The sequence below is a fragment of the Vigna radiata genome, unplaced genomic scaffold, assembly GCF_000741045.1.
Source record: "Vigna radiata var. radiata cultivar VC1973A unplaced genomic scaffold, Vradiata_ver6 scaffold_234, whole genome shotgun sequence".
In the NCBI taxonomy this organism is placed as follows: domain Eukaryota; kingdom Viridiplantae; phylum Streptophyta; class Magnoliopsida; order Fabales; family Fabaceae; genus Vigna; species Vigna radiata.
In genome coordinates this window covers 71,806-92,803 of record NW_014543117.1, presented here as the reverse complement: position 1 = coordinate 92,803, position 20,998 = coordinate 71,806, and the positions used below count along the sequence as shown (strand labels likewise).

General features: G+C 31.1%; 4 protein-coding genes across 7 annotated transcripts; 2 read left to right on the top strand and 2 right to left on the bottom strand.

The window, feature by feature from the left end:
- The first annotated feature begins 2,775 nt into the window (after positions 1-2,775).
- Positions 2,776-7,327, top strand: LOC106753133 (receptor protein kinase TMK1). Of its 2 annotated transcripts, XM_014634927.2 has the most exons (3): positions 2,777-3,226; positions 3,418-5,795; positions 6,158-7,326. In XM_014634927.2, exons 2-3 carry the CDS (start codon positions 3,425-3,427, stop codon positions 6,667-6,669), a joined length of 2,883 nt encoding a protein of 960 aa, XP_014490413.1. In that variant the 5' UTR covers positions 2,777-3,226; positions 3,418-3,424; the 3' UTR covers positions 6,670-7,326. The 2 variants fall into 2 exon arrangements, with proteins under 2 accessions (XP_014490414.1, XP_014490413.1); XM_014634928.2 differs by having other exon boundaries at positions 2,776-5,795; positions 6,158-7,327.
- Positions 7,328-8,536: 1,209 nt separating this feature from the next.
- Positions 8,537-10,272, top strand: LOC106753119 (pentatricopeptide repeat-containing protein At1g05750, chloroplastic). 3 transcript variants are annotated; one of them, XM_014634912.2, is made up of 2 exons: positions 8,537-9,531; positions 9,643-10,272. In XM_014634912.2, exons 1-2 carry the CDS (start codon positions 8,704-8,706, stop codon positions 10,246-10,248), a joined length of 1,434 nt encoding a protein of 477 aa, XP_014490398.1. In that variant the 5' UTR covers positions 8,537-8,703; the 3' UTR covers positions 10,249-10,272. The 3 variants fall into 3 exon arrangements, with proteins under 3 accessions (XP_014490398.1, XP_022633122.1, XP_014490397.1); XM_022777401.1 differs by having other exon boundaries at positions 8,537-9,561; XM_014634911.2 differs by having other exon boundaries at positions 8,537-10,272.
- A 117-nt stretch (positions 10,273-10,389) lies between these two features.
- LOC106753118 (pentatricopeptide repeat-containing protein At1g03540) lies at positions 10,390-11,606 on the bottom strand. Its single transcript, XM_014634910.2, has one exon. The coding sequence runs from the start codon at positions 11,472-11,474 to the stop codon at positions 10,530-10,532; it is 945 nt and encodes a 314-aa protein (XP_014490396.1). The 5' UTR covers positions 11,475-11,606; the 3' UTR covers positions 10,390-10,529.
- Positions 11,607-13,920: 2,314 nt separating this feature from the next.
- Positions 13,921-14,639, bottom strand: LOC106753101. Its single transcript, XM_014634892.2, has 3 exons — positions 14,564-14,639; positions 14,393-14,460; positions 13,921-14,221 (listed from the first exon to the last, which is right to left on the bottom strand). Exons 1-3 carry the CDS (start codon positions 14,637-14,639, stop codon positions 14,054-14,056), a joined length of 312 nt encoding a protein of 103 aa, XP_014490378.1. The 3' UTR covers positions 13,921-14,053.
- Positions 14,640-20,998: the final 6,359 nt, after the last annotated feature.

The window sequence follows — 20,998 nt, the reverse complement described above, 5'->3', positions numbered from 1 at the left end:
AGGACGATTCATTTTCAGTCAAAGTTATAGAAGCCATTAAGAATTATCAAAAAGATAAAGTGCCCTTCTTGAGAAACTCGTAAGATTCTTCCTCCTAGGAGTCATAAAGATAAAAAAAAAGGGTTGATATTTATATGTAATTGTTTTTATTATGGATTTAGTGTGGTTTCTATTTTTGTATTTTTTTTCTTTTTAATAAGTTTTTATGTAATTTTTATATATTGACAAATGATTAATAGATTTGGAAGTATTAATCTAATTCAAACGTCAAATTTATAGCTATATCTTCAAAATTTATATATAATTCTCGAGTGATTGTTAAAATTACCTTATAAATGTAATTTTGTATATCTAGTTGAGTTGTTTGATGGTTATTGTTGGATTTTCATTTTATTTTTTTATGATAGTTTAATGGGTATATCAATAACTAATTAAAAATTATATTTTACATTAAAAAGTTACACTTTTTTAAGTGAGAAAGATGATACAATACAATAATAATCATTAATTTAGAAATTAGTGATTTAAGTTATAATTAATTTCATATTTTCTTAAGTATGCCTGTGGTTTTATCTTATTTAAATATGTATTAAAAGTAGTTATTACAAAATTCTCACTTCTATATAACACGACATATTTTCCAATCATTCAATTTTGGTAGTTTTATTGCATCATTGCATTCTTTGTTTTGCACCCTTTTTATGAAAGATATATTAGAACTTTCTGTCCATTTATCTTTATCAAGTATATATTCTATTTCTATAACCACACTATTTTAACCGGATAGAGAAACAGGGTTCTTCAAATTCTTCCATTGCATGCCACTTTAGTTTGTTTTGAAAAAATGGATTTTGATTATGCACCCACTTATAAATTAATATATTATAAATCTATTTTACTGATCTCAATTCAAGAAATTTAAAATATAATTTAATTCTACAAAATTAACAAATAAAAAACTTTACACACATTTATATATTATAAAATTATCTTATTTATTTCTAGACGTGAGGAAAGAAAAACATAGGCATAAGAATTTTTGGGTGAATATGAAAAAGGCATCAACAAACTCAGTACACTTTAATGTAAAGTAAAACAGACATTTGAAGTTATGGTTAGAAAATTATGCCAATTGACGCCGCTGAAAGTGGGTGAAATTGGTATGACTTTATTTTGCTTAAATCTATATTGTTGCTGAAATTCCCTAACCAACATTGTTTTAATAATAACATTATACTTTGAAGCTATTTGCTATGCAATAGTGCTTTATTAGCATAAGATGCCAAAAGTTAACCAAATTCAAAGTTGAAATAACCAATGTCTAATGAAGTTACAAAAATATGAATATAAAATCCCAAATTCCATCCTCCAATATTAAGGTGCAAATTCTCTAATTAACTCCAACCTCCACTTAAATTACAATATCATGTGCTGTGCTTCAAAATTCTCTTTCTTCCATTAGCATATGCATGTGTAGCTCTTTATTCCAAACAACATAATAGAGACACATTTAAACAGTGAATGAGTTAATTTATTGCAAGTGTCTCATTCTTCAGTCCTAGCAAGTCAATGTCCTAATTAATTCTATGTCCAATAATGCAACCCTTATCATTGACATTTACAAAGGTTCAATTAAATATTAAATGTTTAAAAAATCTAGATATTTTTAAGTTGAATTTTTACTAAAAAAATTATCATATTTATATTTAGTCTTTAAAATATTTTTTATTTTCATCTATGTAGTTTATCTTTTCATTACACTATATAAGAAATGACAAGACAATTCTTTACATATTTTTAAAATTTTCTGAATTTTTTTTCAAGAAACTGAATAATTATGGGTAATGTTTTGAAAGATGAGTGCACGTGATGATAGAACTTTTAGGTAGAAAAATTATATAAATAAGAAATTGAAAAATGTATATGAGTCTTCAAATATTTAATTAAAAAAATAGAAATGACATAAGAGGAGATAAATTTCTCAATAACTAATTATTATGAAAAATTTAATCAAACAAACATACTTATATTTGAATGAAAAATGTATATAAGTATTCAAACATTTAATTTAAAAAATATATATATTTTCTATCAAATATTCATAAACAAATTATCTAAGAGGAGATAAAGTTCTCAATAACTAATTTATATGGAAAATTGAATCAAACAAGCATACTCATGTTTGAAAGGATATGAGTGTAGATCTTTGTTTAAAAAAAAAAAAATCATATATTTAAAAGAATATATTGCAAAAACTAAAAAAATTAAAATAGGTGGCATTTCAGGAATTAATCTTGGTACCGACATTAGCGGAACACTCTCCTAAATTGACCAGCCACCACAATCTATGGAACTTTCCTAAATATAGGACCCACTCCTTTGGTTTTGTCTTTCAATTTTGCTTGCCGACAAAACAAAACCATTGGTTCTGCAACATCACCAGGTTCCTCAAACCTCAGAGCATATCTTACCTTCAACCTCAGATCTTGTTTCTACTCTCACTACAACTTCATATGCCTTCACAGTGTTTACATTTTTGCTATGATTTAATCAACAAAACTGTGAATACCATATAAAAAAAACTTTCTTTTTTGGATTAGTACTTCAGTTAAATGAGAACAAAGATTCTATTTTTTTATGGAATTTGAGTTTTAAACTTTATAAAGATCAAATCTTTTAGTATTATAAATATGATGAATGTTTAAAGATGGAAAAATAAGTTTGTTTGTTGTTTAAAATTTGAGCACTAAATTCATTTATCAAATATGGAAATATGATGTAGTTGACTGGAAATATATAAAAGATTAAAAACATAATCTTTTTTCAATGAATGAAATTCCAAGCCCACATGATTCCTACATGCCATCCATTTGCTACTAGTTAATCGAAACATGGGGGACAAAATCATTGTGAAGTTCTTTCTTTTTTACTTCCTTTTACAATGCCTCACAAATTTTTAATAGAAATCATAGGCCAACCAATGGTAAGAGGCAAAAAGAAAAAGGAAAAAAAAAAAGGAAAAGAGGGTTTGGAGAGGGACAATCTTTGTGGGGTGGCCTGACACTTTGTTTAGGGTTCCTTCCTTCCTTCGTAAAATGTGAAAAGTTAGAGACATTCCACATTGGCACATTCTCCTTCCTGTCTTTTTCTCAATTTTGGGAACTTCAATTTCCTGATCCGTTCAACGTTTTCTGAACAAAAGACTCTTTGTTTATGCTACCTATAGGTAAGAGTAACTACCAAGCACGCACTCTCACATTCACACTCATGTTCTTGTTCTAAGCTTGTCATTAGTCATTTTTCTAAGTCTTGTGGCTAGTGTCTCTCATTTGGGCGTCTGATATAATGGGGTTCTGATTTTACTGGGAAAGTTCGTATATTGATACTCTCTTTTGTTTTTTGTTTCTGTTTTACTAGGCTAACCATGGAAGGTGTTCAGATAGAAGAAGTCTTCATCTTGTTTTGTTTTTGTCTGATCACCACAGTGAGTTTTGGTGCTACAAACCCAAATGATGTCAAAGTTTTGAATGATTTTAGAAAAGGGTTGGAGAATCCTGAGCTTTTGAAGTGGCCGGAGGAGGGAGATGATCCCTGTGGTCCTCCTTTATGGCCTTTCGTGTACTGTTCTGGAGACAGAGTCAATCAGATTCAGGCAAAGAATCTTGGTCTTAGAGGGTCATTGCCTCAAAACTTTAACCAACTCTCAGAACTCTACAATTTGGGTCTCCAACGCAACAACCTCAGTGGGATGTTGCCCTCTTTTAGTGGATTATCCAAATTGGAATTTGCTTTCTTGGATTACAATAAATTTGATTCAATTCCATCTGATTTCTTTAGTGGGCTTAGCAGCCTTAGAGTCTTGTCTTTGGAAGAAAATCCACTGAATATGAGTAGTGGATGGTTGTTTCCCATGGATTTGGAAAAATCAGTACAGTTAACCAACCTTTCTCTGGTGCAATGTAACTTGGTTGGACCGTTACCGGATTTTCTCGGCACATTGCCATCTCTCACAAATCTGAGGCTTTCAGGTAACAAGCTGTCTGGTGCCATACCAGCAACTTTTGCACAGTCTTCAATCCAGGTTTTGTGGTTGAATAATCAAGAAGGTGGTGGGTTGAGTGGTCCTATTGATGTTATTGCTTCAATGCCTTTCCTTAGACAGGTTTGGCTACATGGAAACCGATTAACTGGGTCAATTCCTCAGAATATTGGAAATCTAACTTCCTTGCAGGAACTCAATCTCAATAGCAATCAACTTGTTGGCTTGATTCCAGAGTCCCTGGCACTTATGGATCTTGATATCCTTGTGTTAAATAACAACATGCTAATGGGTCCAATACCAAAATTTAAGGCTGCCAATGTTTCTTATGATTACAATTTATTTTGTCAAAATGAGCCTGGACTTGAATGTGGCCCTCAAGTTACTATTTTGCTGGATTTTCTAGATAAGATGAATTACCCTTCATTTCTCGTTTCTGATTGGTCTGGTGATGAACCATGCACACGCAGCACAGGGTCATGGTTTGGATTGAGCTGCAATTCCAACTCAGAGATATCTATTATCAATCTACCTAGACACAAGCTAAATGGTACACTAAGTCCCTCACTTGCTAAGTTAGATTCACTCCGTCAAATTAGGCTTTCAGGAAACAACATAACCGGCTCTGTTCCTACTAATTTCACCAAATTAACATCTTTGGAGTTGTTGGATTTAAGTTATAACAATCTTGAGCCTCCATTTCCAAATTTTCATGATGATTTGAAGATTATTATTACGGGTAATCCCCTTCTTCTGAATAAAACTGGAGGAAGTCCCAGTCCTATGCCTATTAACAGCCCACCTTCACCACAAAATCCATCACAGTCTCCATCCTCTCATAAGCCACCTATTCCAGATCAGAGTTCAAGAGCAAATCAATCCAAGCCTAATGACTTGAAAAGATTCAAAACAGCAGCAATAGTGGCTGGAATTGTATTGTTTACTCTTGTAGCACTTTTGGTTGTTTATCTCTTGCTATGTTGTAGGAAGAAGAAAAAGGCCTCCTTAGATGCTCCAAGTTCCATTGTGGTCCACCCTCGCAATCCATCTGATCCAGACAACATAGTTAAAATTGCAGTTTCAACCGCCACTGGAAGTTTGTCTACAAAGACTGGTACAAGTTCTCTGAGTAACATCAGTGGTGAAACTCAAAACTCTCACATGATTGAGGATGGAAACCTTGTCATCTCTATACAAGTACTACGCAAGGTTACCAATGACTTTGCTTCAGAAAATGAACTAGGTCGTGGAGGGTTTGGGACTGTTTACAGGGGGGAACTTGAAGATGGGACAAAAATAGCAGTGAAGAGAATGGAGCATGGGGTTATTACCAGTAAGGCAATAGAGGAGTTTCAAGCAGAAATAGCTGTTCTTTCCAAGGTACGGCACCGCCATCTGGTATCCATGTTGGGGTATTCCATTGAAGGCAATGAAAGACTTTTGGTTTATGAATATATGTCTCTTGGAGCTCTAAGCCAGCATCTTTTTCATTGGAAAAGCTTGAACTTGGAGCCTTTGTCTTGGTCAAAGAGGCTTGCAATAGCACTAGATGTTGCCAGAGGGATAGAATACCTTCACAGTCTTGCCCGTCAGACTTTTATTCATCGAGATCTTAAGTCTTCTAATATCTTATTGGGTGATGATTTCCGGGCTAAAGTTTCAGATTTTGGTTTGGTGAAGCATGCCCCAGACAGTGAGAAGTCTGTAGTTACCAAGCTTGCTGGGACATTTGGATACCTTGCCCCTGAATATGCAGGTATGGCTTGCTTAAAATCACCTCTTCTGGCCATGATGTATATGTAGAAATTTAGCATTAACTGCCTGATGGAATCATTATACCCTCTCTGTATCTTAATTATATTCAGTTACATTGTTCTTAGATGAAAACATCTTAGTAGTGTGCAAGATGTCTCTCTTTCTGCCTGTATTTGAAAAAGCAAAAGCTAACAAGGAATGATGTCTAATTACATGTCTTAATGTTTCAAATTTGTAAGCAATGCGATACTTGTATCTCTCATCTAACAGTTGGTTATACCATTGCAATGTGTGATGTTTTATCATATCACTGTGTTTGATGTGCCTGCCTAGCTTTTCATACTATGTATCGATGTGTTTCAGTGATGGGGAAAATCACCACAAAAGTTGATGTGTTCAGCTACGGTGTGGTTTTGATGGAACTTCTGACTGGACTTGTGGCACTTGATGAGAGCCGACCAGAGGAGAGCCGGTACTTGGCTGAATGGTTTTGGCGAATTAAATCAAGCAAGGAGAAGCTTATGGCTGCCATTGATCCAGTTGTGGAAGCATCTGAAGAAACTTTTGAGAGCATAACTATTGTAGCTGAACTTGCTGGACATTGCACTGCAAGGGAAGCACATCATAGGCCAGATATGGGTCATGCAGTCAATGTCCTATCAGCATTAGTGGAAAAATGGCAACCAGTTGATGATGAATTAGACTGCTACTCTGGCATCGACTACACAAGACCACTTCCTCAGATGTTGCAGATTTGGAAGGAAGCAGAAAGCAAAGAGTTCAGCTATGCTTCTAGTCTTGACAACAGCAGAAGCAGTATTGCAGCCAGGCCTACTGGGTTCGCAGACTCTTTTACTTCTGCTGATGCAAGATGATCTTCAGGCATATTTAGTGCAATTTGTGGACCCTGTTGTTGTATCGTTATTCAAATTCACTTGGATTCACCACGTCCGTTTCTTCAGCCAAGAGGCAAAAATCATGTCTCTGGATTTTGTTCTGTTTTTGGACATTAAAATACCATAGGAAGATGTAGATAAATTATACATGTTTTCTCTTTATTTTGTCTTATATACAGGAACACCAATTTCTACTTGATAGTAATGATTCTGTGCAACAAGTCACATTCATCTATGTTGTTATCCCATCCATATTATTATGGGAGGTGTTATCATTGAAATGCTTAGCAGAAGAATTTATCCATGATATTTTCCACCTGCATTGATAAATTAAAAAAGGTGACACATTTTTAGGCACATGAAGTCTTGGTAGCCTCTTTTAGTGCCTTTTCTTCTCAATGAATCTTTCCCTATGTTATATCAATCCAAAGAGGGGTGAAGCCTAATGATAGATAACAAAAGGCTAGGAATTAGCCAGATTTGTCACTTGAAATTTGGTGTGTTCATACTGAGGAGAGACTGAGTTTCAACAGTGAGGGATTTTGTGGGAGAGAAAGAGTTCGATTCAGGCAAATTCAACCATGCCCCTTCTGTGACTTTCAATTACTTGAATTCTAAAATGTACAATATGGTGAAAACAAAATATAACGTAAGAATTCATAGAAGCTTCTATGCTTGAAAATTCTTATTTTCTTGTCTGTCTTTATTGTAGCTGGCAGCTGCTACTTCTGCAATGCATCTCTTAGCTGCCTAGCTAGCACGACTTCCATGTTTCTCTCAGCCTCATAATAGGCTTGCTTTTCTGTGGTTTGTGTTCAAAGTCCTTTTTTATTCCATTGGCTATGCAATCTTCTTTTAAGTTTTGATATTAATAAACTTCATTATAGAGGCCAGCCTCTATTTACTTGCCACAAGAAAATAGATTTGTACGTTTTTCATATCAAAACTTGCTTGACTAATGTGATAAGATAATTTGCTGGTTTTTCTACTGGTAATTTTCTCCTTTAATGTTACAGCAGTCTCTTTCAGTCGTGGAATCACAGTGATAAAGTTGTTTCGTAGATTATCTTGTGCAATTTTGAAATGCTTGCGACTTCCAAGATAGATAAAACTATTTTTGGTTTTAAGGAACTCAACTGCAACTGTTTAGTGATTTGAGCTTTACTCATTTGCCATACCAATACTTAAACTCTTGCTCTTTGATGACATTTGATTCTTGCCAAATCTATCAAACGTTCAGAATTCTTAGAATTTTTTTTGATTGTCTACGTTAGTGTTACAATTTTAGTATGTTTTTTGTCAAACTTTTGATACATTTTCTTTGTCAATGCACCCTCGTGTCTGAAGCTTTGTTAATTATGTATTTTTGTGATCCACTTCATGTATTCAGTCATTTGATAATATAATGCACAACACACCATATGAAAGCGTTTTCTTCACATAAATAATGTAATGACAACATTATAGTGCAACTACTTGATTCTCTTTCTAAAATAAAAATAAAAACAGTGAAAACAACACGTTTTAGGCATATGTCTTCTTAGTACAACGTTGACACTAATTTAATTTCTGACCTTTTTTAATATGAATTAAACTGAATCAAAATTTTGTAGATTCATGTTTATTTTAAAGAGTTTCTCCGTAGGTTTTTTTCTAAAAGGGAAGAATAATTGAAACTAATTTCTTCATAAATTATGATTAACTATGAACTAGTTAAAAACAAAAAATATACACCAATTTTGTAAGAAAAGCTTGTACAAATTATTTTAGGCGTAATTTAATTTTAGATTATAGAAAAAGTAATTTGTATACAAATTTGGAATCCCTTATCTCCATCCAACAAGAACTCAGTCTTTTAGCTCCAAAAGGGTGAGTCAACCCATGAGCCTCAGTTTTCTTGGACACTCCAATCCAAATGTTAAAATTCCACAGAAATGTGAAATTATGCAACAGCTAAAACTACTACTTATATGCTTGAAGCACTGTTCAAAAAATTGATGATCCTCGAGAAGAATGATCCTTCCTGCGTGCGCGATAAAGCCAACTCCGCTTCCCCACCCTCCAAAACCATCTTCACCAATTTCAATTCCAAATCAAACACACTTCAACACCAATCAAAGCCTGTCCCTAAGACACACTACAAAATACGCTGACCCCATTGTAGCATGGACATCTTCCATAGCTCAGTATTGCAAAGGTGGTCATTTGGTTAAAGCTGCCTCCGAGTTCGTGCGAATGAGAGAAGCTAATATTGAACCTAATCATATCACTCTCATCACACTCCTCTCTGTTTGCGCTCATCATCCTTCGCAGAGTAGTATTACCTTTGGAACTGCCGTACATGCACATGCGTGCAAATTGGGCTTGCACGTGAACGATGTCATGGTTGGGACTGCGCTGATTGACATGTACGGTAAATGTGATCGTGTGGATTTCGCAAGGTTGGCATTCAATCAAATGGGTGTCAGAAATTTGGTGTCTTGGAACACGATGATTAATGGGTATATGAGGAATGGGCGAATTGAAGATGCCCTCCAATTGTTTGATCAATTGCCTGCGAAGAATGCTGTTTCTTGGACTGCTCTAATTGGTGGTTTTGTGAAGAAGGATTTTCACGAGGAAGCTCTGGAGTGCTTTCGAGAAATGCAGCTCGCTGGAGTGGAATATGATTATGTGACTATTATTGCTGTTATTGCGGCGTGTGCGAACTTGGGCACACTCGGTCTTGGCTTGTGGGTGCACCGACTTGTGATGACACAAGCTTTCAGGAATAATGTTAGAGTTTCCAACTCTTTGATAGACATGTATTCTCGATGTGGATGCATAGAGTTAGCTCGTCAGGTGTTTGATAGAATGCCCAATAGAACTTTAGTTACGTGGAACTCAATCATTGTGGGTTTTGCTGTTAATGGTTTTGCGGATGAGGCTCTAAATTACTTCAATTCAATGCAGGAGGAAGGCTTCAAACCAGATGGAGTCAGCTACACAGGTGCTCTAACGGCGTGTAGTCATGCAGGATTAATTAACGAGGGACTCAAAATCTTTGAAAATATGAGGAGAGTTCGTAGAATTTCGCCTAGAATCGAGCATTATGGTTGTTTAGTTGATCTCTATAGTAGAGCTGGGAGGTTAGAGGAGGCATGGAATGTTTTGAAGAATATGCCCATGAGGCCAAATGAAGTTGTTCTGGGGTCACTGCTCGCAGCTTGTAGGACTCAGGGGAACATTGGGTTGGCTGAAAATGTCATGAAATATCTTATTGAATTGGACCCAGGGAAAGATTCCAATTATGTGCTTCTTTCTAACATATATGCAGCAGTTGGAAAGTGGGATGGTGCGAGCAAGGTTAGGAGGAGAATGAAGGAACGTGGGATACAAAAGATACCAGGCTTTAGTTCTATTGAGATTGACTCCAGCATTCACAAATTTGTGGCTGGAGATAAATCTCATGAAGAGAAAGATCATATTTACGCAGCATTGAAACTTTTGTCTTTTGAGCTGCAATTATGTGGCTATGTTCCAGATTTTTCTAGAAAAGAATGTTACGAGGACGATTAATGTTGGAACAGACCTATTAGTTCAGTTCAAGAAAGTAACTGATTATACAAATGTGCTCTCTCTTTTGTAACTACATACGACAGTTCAAACTGTTTATAAACTGGGACGAAATTTGGAAGACACTGGTTATTGCTTTTCATATTAAAGGCCGTAAAAAATATTGAATATATATGAAAGAATGTACACAATATCTAAAGTATAGCCATGCAAGACTGGAAAATGCCTATCCTTAAGCTGCATGCATTCTCTGATGAACAAAATCCGCGTACAAAAAATTTAAATTAAGAAGCAATACTAAGTTCCCTTCCATAAACCCTCTCTGCTACTCTCTCAGCCACCTCAACCTTCCCATGAGTTTTACAAGCTGCCAGCAAGGCACGCCACAAAACCTGATCAGGCTTAACCTCCATTCTCCAAATTAATTTCTCTGCTTCCTCAACCTGACCAACTCTCCCCAACATATCCACCATGCACGTATAATGGTGCAGCTCAGGTTTCACTCCAAATCTTACCTCCATCATCTCAAAATATTCTCTCCCCTTGTCTATTAACCCCCCATGACTACACGCACTCAAAACCGTAGTAAAAGTCACACCATCAGGCCTCTCTCCTGCCTCCACCAATTTATCAAACAGTTCGAACACCTCCTCACACTTCCCATGCATTCCATAACCCTTCATCATGGTTGAAAACGTAATCTCGTTCCTTTGCCACATTCCATCAAACACCTTGCGTGCACTAACCAAATCCCCGCATTTGGCATACATGTTTACCAAAGCATTAGAATTTGCCAAGTCCAAGCCAAACCCATTAATCAAAACAGCCCCATGGACCTGTTGCCCAAGCCGCAGAGCCGATAAACCAGCGCAAGATTTCAGCACCACAGGTAACGTGTGACGATCAAAGGGCTTGTGAGCAAGCACCATGTCGTGAAAGATGGAAAGGGATCGAGCGAAAAAGCCGAGAGATGAATGTGCTCTGATGAGAGAGTTGAAAAGGAAAGTGGGTTGGCGAATGGTGAAGGAGAAGATGATATTGGCTTCGTGCAATTGAGCACAACAAGCGTAGGAAGACACAAGCTTGCTTCTAATGAAGTCATTGCTTGAAATGCCTAATTTGATGGTCATCGCATGAATTTGTTTTAGATTCTTCAAGTGTTTCGCGGAAGAGCAAGCATCGAGAAGTGTAGTGTAGAGAGGCACGAGTTCGCGACGATTAGCCATCATCTTAACAAATACAGCATCAACTTTATATAATATTATGCAGATGATGTAAGCTAAAAGTTGAAAACAGCAAGTAATTCGAACCCTTAACCTCTCGACCAAACCAGTTTCTCATGTTAAAAGATACAATATCACACACAAATAATTTCTATCACCCTTTTACCTCTCTCACTTGTATTAAGAATCTATCCTTCTTTGAATCATTCTCAACCATATGCTAAACTAATTCTAATTCCAATTACTTTTTTTTTTAAGATTTACATTCATTTTATGCTTCAAATTAAAGGCTATAAGTTTAGGTAAAAAAACATTTGTGTTCAACCCATTAAAAAGAAGGAAAACATAATCCAGATGTGTTATTTCGGTTAGTTATGTCATGTTAAGGGAAGAATAATAAAAAGTGTAAACAAATTAAGAGAAAGTTTATGGAAGATGCTAAATAATTTGATTGATACAATATATTTAGATATTAATTTATTGATTAATTTCTTAATATAATTTAATATAAATTCAAGTTAAAATATATTAAAATAAATTATAAAAATTTAAATAAGTTAATCATATTTTATTTAATATTTTAATATTAGTTGTTTAATTGTTTTAACATAATAAGTGGTTATATATAAAATTTAACACTTTCTTCACGAGAGATTGCAAAGAAAGTTAAAAAAAAAAAAAAGTTACATTTTTTTTCCATGTTTTTATGCATTGGTTTTGACACTTTCATGACATTTTTCTCAAGTTTTCATGGATTGAAATAAAAGAGGGTGGTACTCTTAATTAATATTTATATAATTATAAGTCTAAATATCAGTTAATATTATATAATTATAATTTATTTGTCCATTTTGATATTAAATAAAAAATATATATTCTTTTCATTATTAGATAATTAAAAATATCACGTTTTATATTTGAATTAGTAGAAAGGTGTACTTAGGTGGAGGGCAAATCTAATGATTTTTATTTTGGATTTGAGATGGAATAATAAAATTTACAACCATTCTTACTTATTGACATTTCATGTATAATAAATAAATACTTTTATCTTATATTTTATTAGAAGGTATATTTTTCATTATAATTACTAGTAAAACACACACATATTTTTAATTGAACATAACCTCTAAAATAATAAGAAAAAAATTAAATATATTTTTAGTTTTTAAATTTATACGATCGAAAAATTCCTTCTATTTCAAAATTTTCATATATTCTAATATTAAATTAGTGTCAAATGTTTGAATTATTTATATCCTTTAAAACCTTCCAATTTGAATAACAGATATAAAATATCGTTTAATAAAAAAGAATTAATATCATATTATATTAAAATGAGTACATATATTATTTTTTAAATTTAAAGACAAAAAATGTATAAAAGTTTGAGAAGGCTATCAATTCCAATTTCATCAAGATTTAGTTTAGAAACTTAAAAATATAATTAATTAAAAAAATTTAAAAAACACAATATGTAGTTAACAATAAAAGTTTTATAAATAATATAAAAATATAAAATGAAATTAATACTATTACCTTTTCCTATTTCACATTTAATTTAAATAATCTAAATTTTTAATTCTACTCTAATTTCCGTTTTTTTTTCTTTTATTTCAGTCTCACACTTCCCCTCTCTTGTTTTTAAACAAAGGTTAACATCTCAATTTCTGCAAAGAGAAGTAAAACCACATCTGAACCTTGTGGTTGTGGCAATGGCGGAGATCGGCGCGTGTAGCACAATGTTCGGTGTTCTTTCCTCCACAGGAAGCCGAGTGCAAGATTTCAGCACCAAGGGTAACGTGTGAAAGATGGAAAGGGATAGAGAGAATAAGCCGAAAGATGAGTGAAGGATATATATTTCTTAAAACATGCATGCCTTCGCTAACACGGTCCGATAATATTTTACTGGATTTGGTTGAGTCACGATTACTTTTTCTTCCCATTACTAGGTTTTTTCACTATGCTGTATAAGTTAGATATTTGGGTGTTTTTTGAAAATGGAAATGATTCGCTTGCGTCATCTTTGTGACATTGCTGTCATATCTAACTGAATCGCGTCAGCATGAGCATAGATAGATATGAATAGAAGCTCAAGGTTCGTTATTGCAGAAGCATATCTGCATATACATATTTTTGAGGTATTCGGGTGAAAGGAGCCAGAGCACATCATGTCACTGTTGATCATGTCCAATCCATGAATGAGCTGTGTGCACGATGCTTTAGCAGGTAAAAAAGATTCCATCATAAATAACACTTGCTTTCTTCTCTTTCCTTTACTCCATCATATTCACTGGTTTTAGTTAACTTTCAAGGTTGCGTGCTTTGAATACTACTTAATCAACAATGCTGAGTACAAAACCATGACATACATAGATATATATAAATAATGTTACTACAAGTCAAAACTACCCATAAACATACACCTGGAAATGGGGTGGCTGAGGTGAAGGAGAACGAGAAATACAAAGAGATAACAAAAAAGAAAACGAGTGTATGTTTATATTTATTTTTTCAATAAACTTATGCCATAGATGTTCACACTGATAACAAAAACTAGGGCAAAGCAGGTTCATGTGGTAAGTTTAAGGGGTTTGAGGTTTTTTGGGGTTGACAACATTATGATGCAGCGGGTCTGGACCTGAAGGAACCTTCCTCAACTCCCAACTCGGTGGTTTTTCACCATACTTGATGCTTGATGATCCTTGCAAAACTTTTAGAGCAGTTTTCTTATTCTTCAAAAGAGACAGCGCCTGCATAACGCAATTAGAGTTACAGAAATGAAGAACAACATATACACACCCCAGAAGATATGTTCCAAAAACATCATTCTCATATGTTATGGTAGTATAAAATTAAGTGCCAAAAAGAGAAAAACCCTTTGAAATAGTGAACCACATTTATATATGTTAAGTGAGACAGACCTTCCTGTTTGGAATGTCCCTGAGACCAGCTGCATTACCACCAAAGCATTCATATGCTGAACCACAACCTGCAATAGTTACAAACATGAATAAAACAGTTATTACTCCATGCATTTGTTTTGTCCCTCACGACTAAAACGAGTATAACAAGAAAAAAGAACATTGACAAACCAGAAGGCTCCCTCGTAAGAAGCAAGCACAGAAGCATAAGTAAAACGACAGTGGTAAAAATCAACTTTGATGCCATTGAAAGGAAAAAATGTCTACAGAGAATGTAGGAAGGGTGAAAGTTTTGCAAGGAGAGGAAGGTGTGTTGCGAGGTGAAGATGAGAATGGTGTGGAGTTATTTATAGTGGTATGATTCAAAGGTTAAAATGATGGCTCATGCAGCCATTTTAAAAAGAAATGATTAAAGAAAGTAACGCTAAAATTTAATAATTGCAAAACACATTCGATAGATACCACTGCTATCTCTGTGACAGCGCCGTCTTGTGTGGTTGTCGAGCCACCTGAAAATCACCTGGTGGCAGGTGCCAACAATGCAAGTGTCCATCTAATGCATCATGCCAAAATAAACTCATGAGGATATGCTTTCCCTTTTTTATTCTTTTTTTTTTAAATTGTAAATTATAATGTTTTTTAAGAATATAAGATTCAAATCGAAACATATGAATATGTCTGCTACAGAGTTATCTCATTGTGTCTGTTATGGGAAGAATCTGTACTACACGCACAGAAATCTAATGACTCTTATCGAAACAGTAATGAGTTGTTTTTTAAACTAAAAAATCATAGTATAAATGTAGGTTTTACTTACGTATGTGTGTGTGCAGTTTAAGGTAAACGTAGTGATGATGGGTTGTGTTTGGCATTTGGTGGAAACAGAATTAGAGTGAGAAGGGAAGATTTTGAGTATGATTTTTGGTTTTGAATTGAATTGGGTGACGATCTGTATCCAATGACAACATGATCAAGTCATAGTAAAGGAAATTTTTTGAAAAGATGAAATGACTGATTGATGCGGTTGGTGGCATCTTTGGCACAAAAGTGAGATTTTCATGGGGCTGAGCTGAAGATGCGTTTGCAGTAACAAGACCTTCTCAAGATCTAACCATTATCATTATCTTTAATTCATTCCCACACCATAACATGCAAAATCTCTATCACATCACCTTCTTTTATTGCTCATAAATAAAAAATAAAACTTTTTCAAAGATAACGGAAAGATTAAATTTTTGTTAACAAAATCTAAATTTTATCTATTAATAAGATTAATAAATACACTTTTCCTAGTTGTATACCAAAGAATTTGGTAATAAAGTATGCATGATTAGTTATTGAAATTGTTTTCTGAATAATAAAGTATAGCAGGGGACTTTTAAGAAGTTGATTTATTTTAGTTTTTCAATTTAAAAAATGTGTGAATTTAATCATTTTATTCTAATTTTATTAAATTTATTTGATATTTTAAATTTATTTTATGTAATATTTAAATTATTTACCCGATACATTTTTGTTTGAATATAGTTGAGAAATATCATTTAACATATTTTGCTTTAGTGAACATTTAATTAAAAGAATTAAATTCATGTATTTTTTAAAAACTGAGATTAAATTGTTTCAAAGCTTCGAAGAAAATTTAGTTTCAATTTTCATTAACAAAATTAAGGATCAAATATATATATTTAACCATAATATTATTATTATTATTAGTATTATTATTGTTATATTTATTTACATTATTTTCACTTTTATCCCCATTATTATTATTATTATTATTATTATTATTATTATTATTATTATTATTATTCGACTTTTAATTTTCATTATTAAAAAAACTTTTTTCCTTTCATGAAAAATTTATACAAGGAACCATTACTTTTTAATAAATTAGGGGTTTAAAATGTATTTTTTTTAAAATAAACTTTAAATTCAACTTAATTTTACAAAAGAAAAAAATTGTAAATGAATTTTTAACTAATAATACACCATAATTTAAATTTTTTTAAAAACTTACTACCAAATTATTAATTCAAGTAGTAATGGATTTGCTTCATTTAATCAAAATGTTCATAAAAAAATATTTTAACTAATCAGTCATATTTTTTAAAATGTACGAATTATCGAAAATTTTATCATTTTTTTAAATTTTAAATAACAACTAATGTCATTTTTTTTATGAAATGAAAAGTTCCTATTTATGTTTATTTGAAGATGATGGTAGAGTGAAATACAATGAAAAAGGAGGTAAGTGTGATATTATTTGGATTAAATAAAAAATAATATAAAATAAAAAATTTGAGATAGAAGTTTATAAAAATGTTTTATTATTGAAAATAAATATAATTTAAATTTAAATGTAAATAGTGGATATTATATTAAATTCAAATATAAGTTGTTATTTAAAATTTTAAAACAATGATAAAATTATATTAAAAAAAGGATTTGTAGAAATAAAGCTGAATTAATTTTTGTTAAGTAATAATTTTTATATTGTTAATATTATAATTATTTATTATTATTATTGTTGTTGTTATAATAAAATTATGTAATTGTAATGAAATGTGAGTTATAGAATTTAAATGTAAATATAAAATTAAAATATAAATATATATATATATATATATATAATTATATTGAATTAAAATAATATTGGTTTATATTAAGTTGTGAATGAAATTCAGAAGAGAAATAGATAGTAATTTTAATTTATGATCAAGTTCAATAAATTGTCAGTTATGAACCCAGAATCCAAACCAATAACAAGACACTAAAATAAACTCTTCACCGTGTCATTTTCAAAACTATTTCTCGGTTCAGTGCCACACATGTAATAGAGGAGAGATTTTATTCTTCATTATTCTATTTAACTGATGAAAGAGGATAATCAATTCTGCATATTTAAATAAAAGAGGAGAATCGATTCTTCAAATGATTCCACCGTATATGTTAAAATCACAAGTACATACAGGTAATTTTGATTGGACTAATTGTGCATTTCGCTGCAAATTCGTCAAAACAAATAACATCGACACTCGCTTTTCTGTAAAATAGTAATCCACGTAAATGAGTAACTATAATCTTTTTAAATATTTAAAATTATATTCCAAACTTTCTCTCCAAAATTTTCAATCAAACTCTATAGATGTCTGAAGTATTATTATACCCTAAACAACACCAAGATACAAACTAATTTATACGACAAATTTTAGAATGGGTTAGCTTTTTGCCTTCGTATATTTTGTGCTCTATTTTTCTCCTTCCATTTTATTAAAACAATATACTTTATGTATTTGAGTTCATGTAAAGTAACTTTCTACCCTCTATGAGTAGCATCCTACCCTCCAACTTTTTTTTTTCATTAATGGTGTATTTGATGCAATAAATTTACTATTTACGAAAGGATTTTAAAGATGTGGTAGAGGTGTTTTGAATGGACTTTAAAAAAAAGTTTGGAGTGAGAAAATTACATTAGAAGAGAAAGTAGGGAATTTTTGGATATATATATATAATAAAATTTTAGATAAAATTTACATTTATTTACACTTATTTCTTAAAGTAGAGGAAGATGCAATGCATGCAAAGTTGTCCTACACATTGTTTAATATACTTTCATGGTGACACCTTACGTATTGAATTGAAAATTACGCGTGAAATCGTTGATGGAGATGCTACGTTAGGTGATAAATTAATGGTTCATTTATTTGAGAGATGAGCATCTAAGCCACCAACTAAAAAGTAGAAAATGAAGGAATAAGGTGAATACAAGTAATAGCACCACCTTCTATTCGATTAAGATATGTTACTCAATTTCTTTATATTTTTGTTTTTCAAGTAAACGTTAAGTTTTTTTCTCACAACAAGTTTTTCCTTTAATTCATACTTGTTATCATTCAATTAAACTGAAACGATTAAACTAAAAGATTAAGGTCTTATTCACTTAAGTGGATTTGGAGAGAGTAATTGAGAAGATTTGAAGGTAATTCTTTTTTTATTTATTTGAATAGATTTGAAGATAAGTGAGAGTAGACTTAGAATAGGATTTAATTTATGTAACAGATTAAGAAAATTTACTTTCAAATTCACTTTCATTTACCTCTAAATCTATTCAAATAAACAACAAAAATATTTATGGTCAAATCCTCTCAAATATTTTCCCCCAAATTCACTCAAGTGAAAAAAGGTCTAAAATACTCTTATAATAAAGTTAATATATATTAACAATATTAATAATAAATATATAATGAATGTGATCAACAAACTACAAAAACACAAATTTATATTTATAAATTTTAAAATTAACCTAATTACAACCTACTTAATAATGATGTAGTTTAGGTTTAATATAGTTATTCTTAAAGATATTCTAAATTTTTATAGATCGGTTATATATAAGATTGTAAATGGATTAACCTTCCTATTTTTATACTGAGAAAATAATTATATTAAATCATATACATATTTTGTAAACGATTAATGTAAATGATTTTAAAACAGAATTTTATATCGAAAACAAATAATTTATTCAATATACAGTGATTGACCTAGAATCAGCTAATCAGTTAATATAAAGGTCACCCTATCTAGCCTGTAATTGACCACCACCAGGTAATGATTAAAGTTACTGATACTCTCTTTATTGTCTTTTATTCTTCTTTTTGTTTGTCATATGCTAAGAGTTAAGAAAAGAAACTAACAGAAGAGAAAACAAAACTGTGGAATTAGAACCAAGCTGCTAGTTTACAAGAGATACACAAAGTGCATTCATTCATTCTTTCTTATTTCAATGGCTATCTTAGGATAAATTAATCTGCTCTTTAAATCATCATTAGATTTTTCTTAATCACAAAATATTACATTTAAATAATAATAATAAATGTATAGAATGAAATAGTAATATATTTAGTTATGTAAGTAATTTTATAAATTTAAAAAGTAAAATTGATTTATATATATATATATATATATATATATATATATTTTATTTTTTTTACTTTTTATCTTGTATGTATATTAATTAATATTAACTTACTTAGTTAATTTTATCTTGTATTCTTTATTTCCTAAAAGAACTTAGGGGGATTGCTATAAGTATAAGGATTTGTTTGAACTAAGGATTTTAAATTAAAAAAATAAGAAAAATGAATTCGTTTTTTTATTTATAATTTAGAGCATATTTAAAGTTAAAGATTTATAACAGTATATTGGAACCGATTTTATAAACTAATTTGTGCATATGTTAATTTTAATTTATAAAATATGCTTTTATATTTATATTTTTCTTAAAAAATGTATTGAAAAATCATCTCTATATATTGATTTTTTTTATCTAGATATTTCTTTAATTTTTCTGAAGTTTTTTTTTTTTTTTTTGTGAGATTACTGTTGTCCATTCAAATTAATATAACCTTGTTATAATAGAGTATAATCTTTCTAATTTAAGGACCTATGTTTTCTCGTCATAACAATATTGATATGTGGAACAGTTATCTATGCTTTGTCATTGAATAATACTTACACCTTTTCCAAATTAGATGAGACTACGATAATTTTGCAATTGTAAGTAGTATATAGGTCTAACATTTTTAGAAAATATAAAAGAGAAATATAAGGTTGTTTGATTTCTATAACACAATATTTCAACTTGGAAACATGAAGTACTAAGTGAATTTTAGTTGTCAAATAAGTAATAAATAAAATATGATTGGACAAATACATTGCATAATTGAAATGGGACTAAAGTATTTTATACCTAATTATTAAATAATACTCAATTTAAAACCTTTAACTTTAGAGGACATAATTTTTTTAATATTGTCTCTTTGAGTTAGATTTACTATTAGTTTCTATCACAATAGAAAGTTATATAGTATATAAACAAGATACAAATATCAAATCTCTTATATAAATAATTCATATTTCAAATATGGTCAATCTTTCTAATCTATCCCAATAAAACAATTTTAACAAAAAGTTGTTTTACCTTACAAATATGTTCAAACATAATAAATCTATTAAAATTCATAAAAATATAATTTAATGTTATAAACTTTGTGTTTAATTATGTCTTCCACCCATTAACATATAACGAAAGAATGAAAACACCAATGTATTACAAAGATAAAGAATAAAAGAAGATAGAAAATGATTTTTTTAGCTTACTAAAATAGGTCATAAAGACATCATACATCTTTTTCTCTCTTATCAATAGAATTATATATCACTCATAATATGTTTATGTGAATTTTTACTTTTTATCATTCCACTTTATTTTGTTACTTATATTTATTGGAGGCTACTTGTCTATTTTTCTTTATAACAAATTCGTCAAAATATATTTTCATTTTTAAAAAAGGAATGTGAAAAAACTATTATAGTTTTATTAATTATTTGGGTTGGAGAAAAAGAAATATTTATGTTTTTCTTTAAAATATTTTTGGGGTTAAATATGCTTTTAGTCCCTGAAGTTTCACTGATTTTTGGTTTTAGTCCCTACATGAAACATTGATAGCATTTCATCCTCTAAGTATGATAATTCTTATTATTAGTCCCTAAAAACAGACTCCGTTAGTTTTTTTGTGATGTGGCTAACGGCACAACCACGTA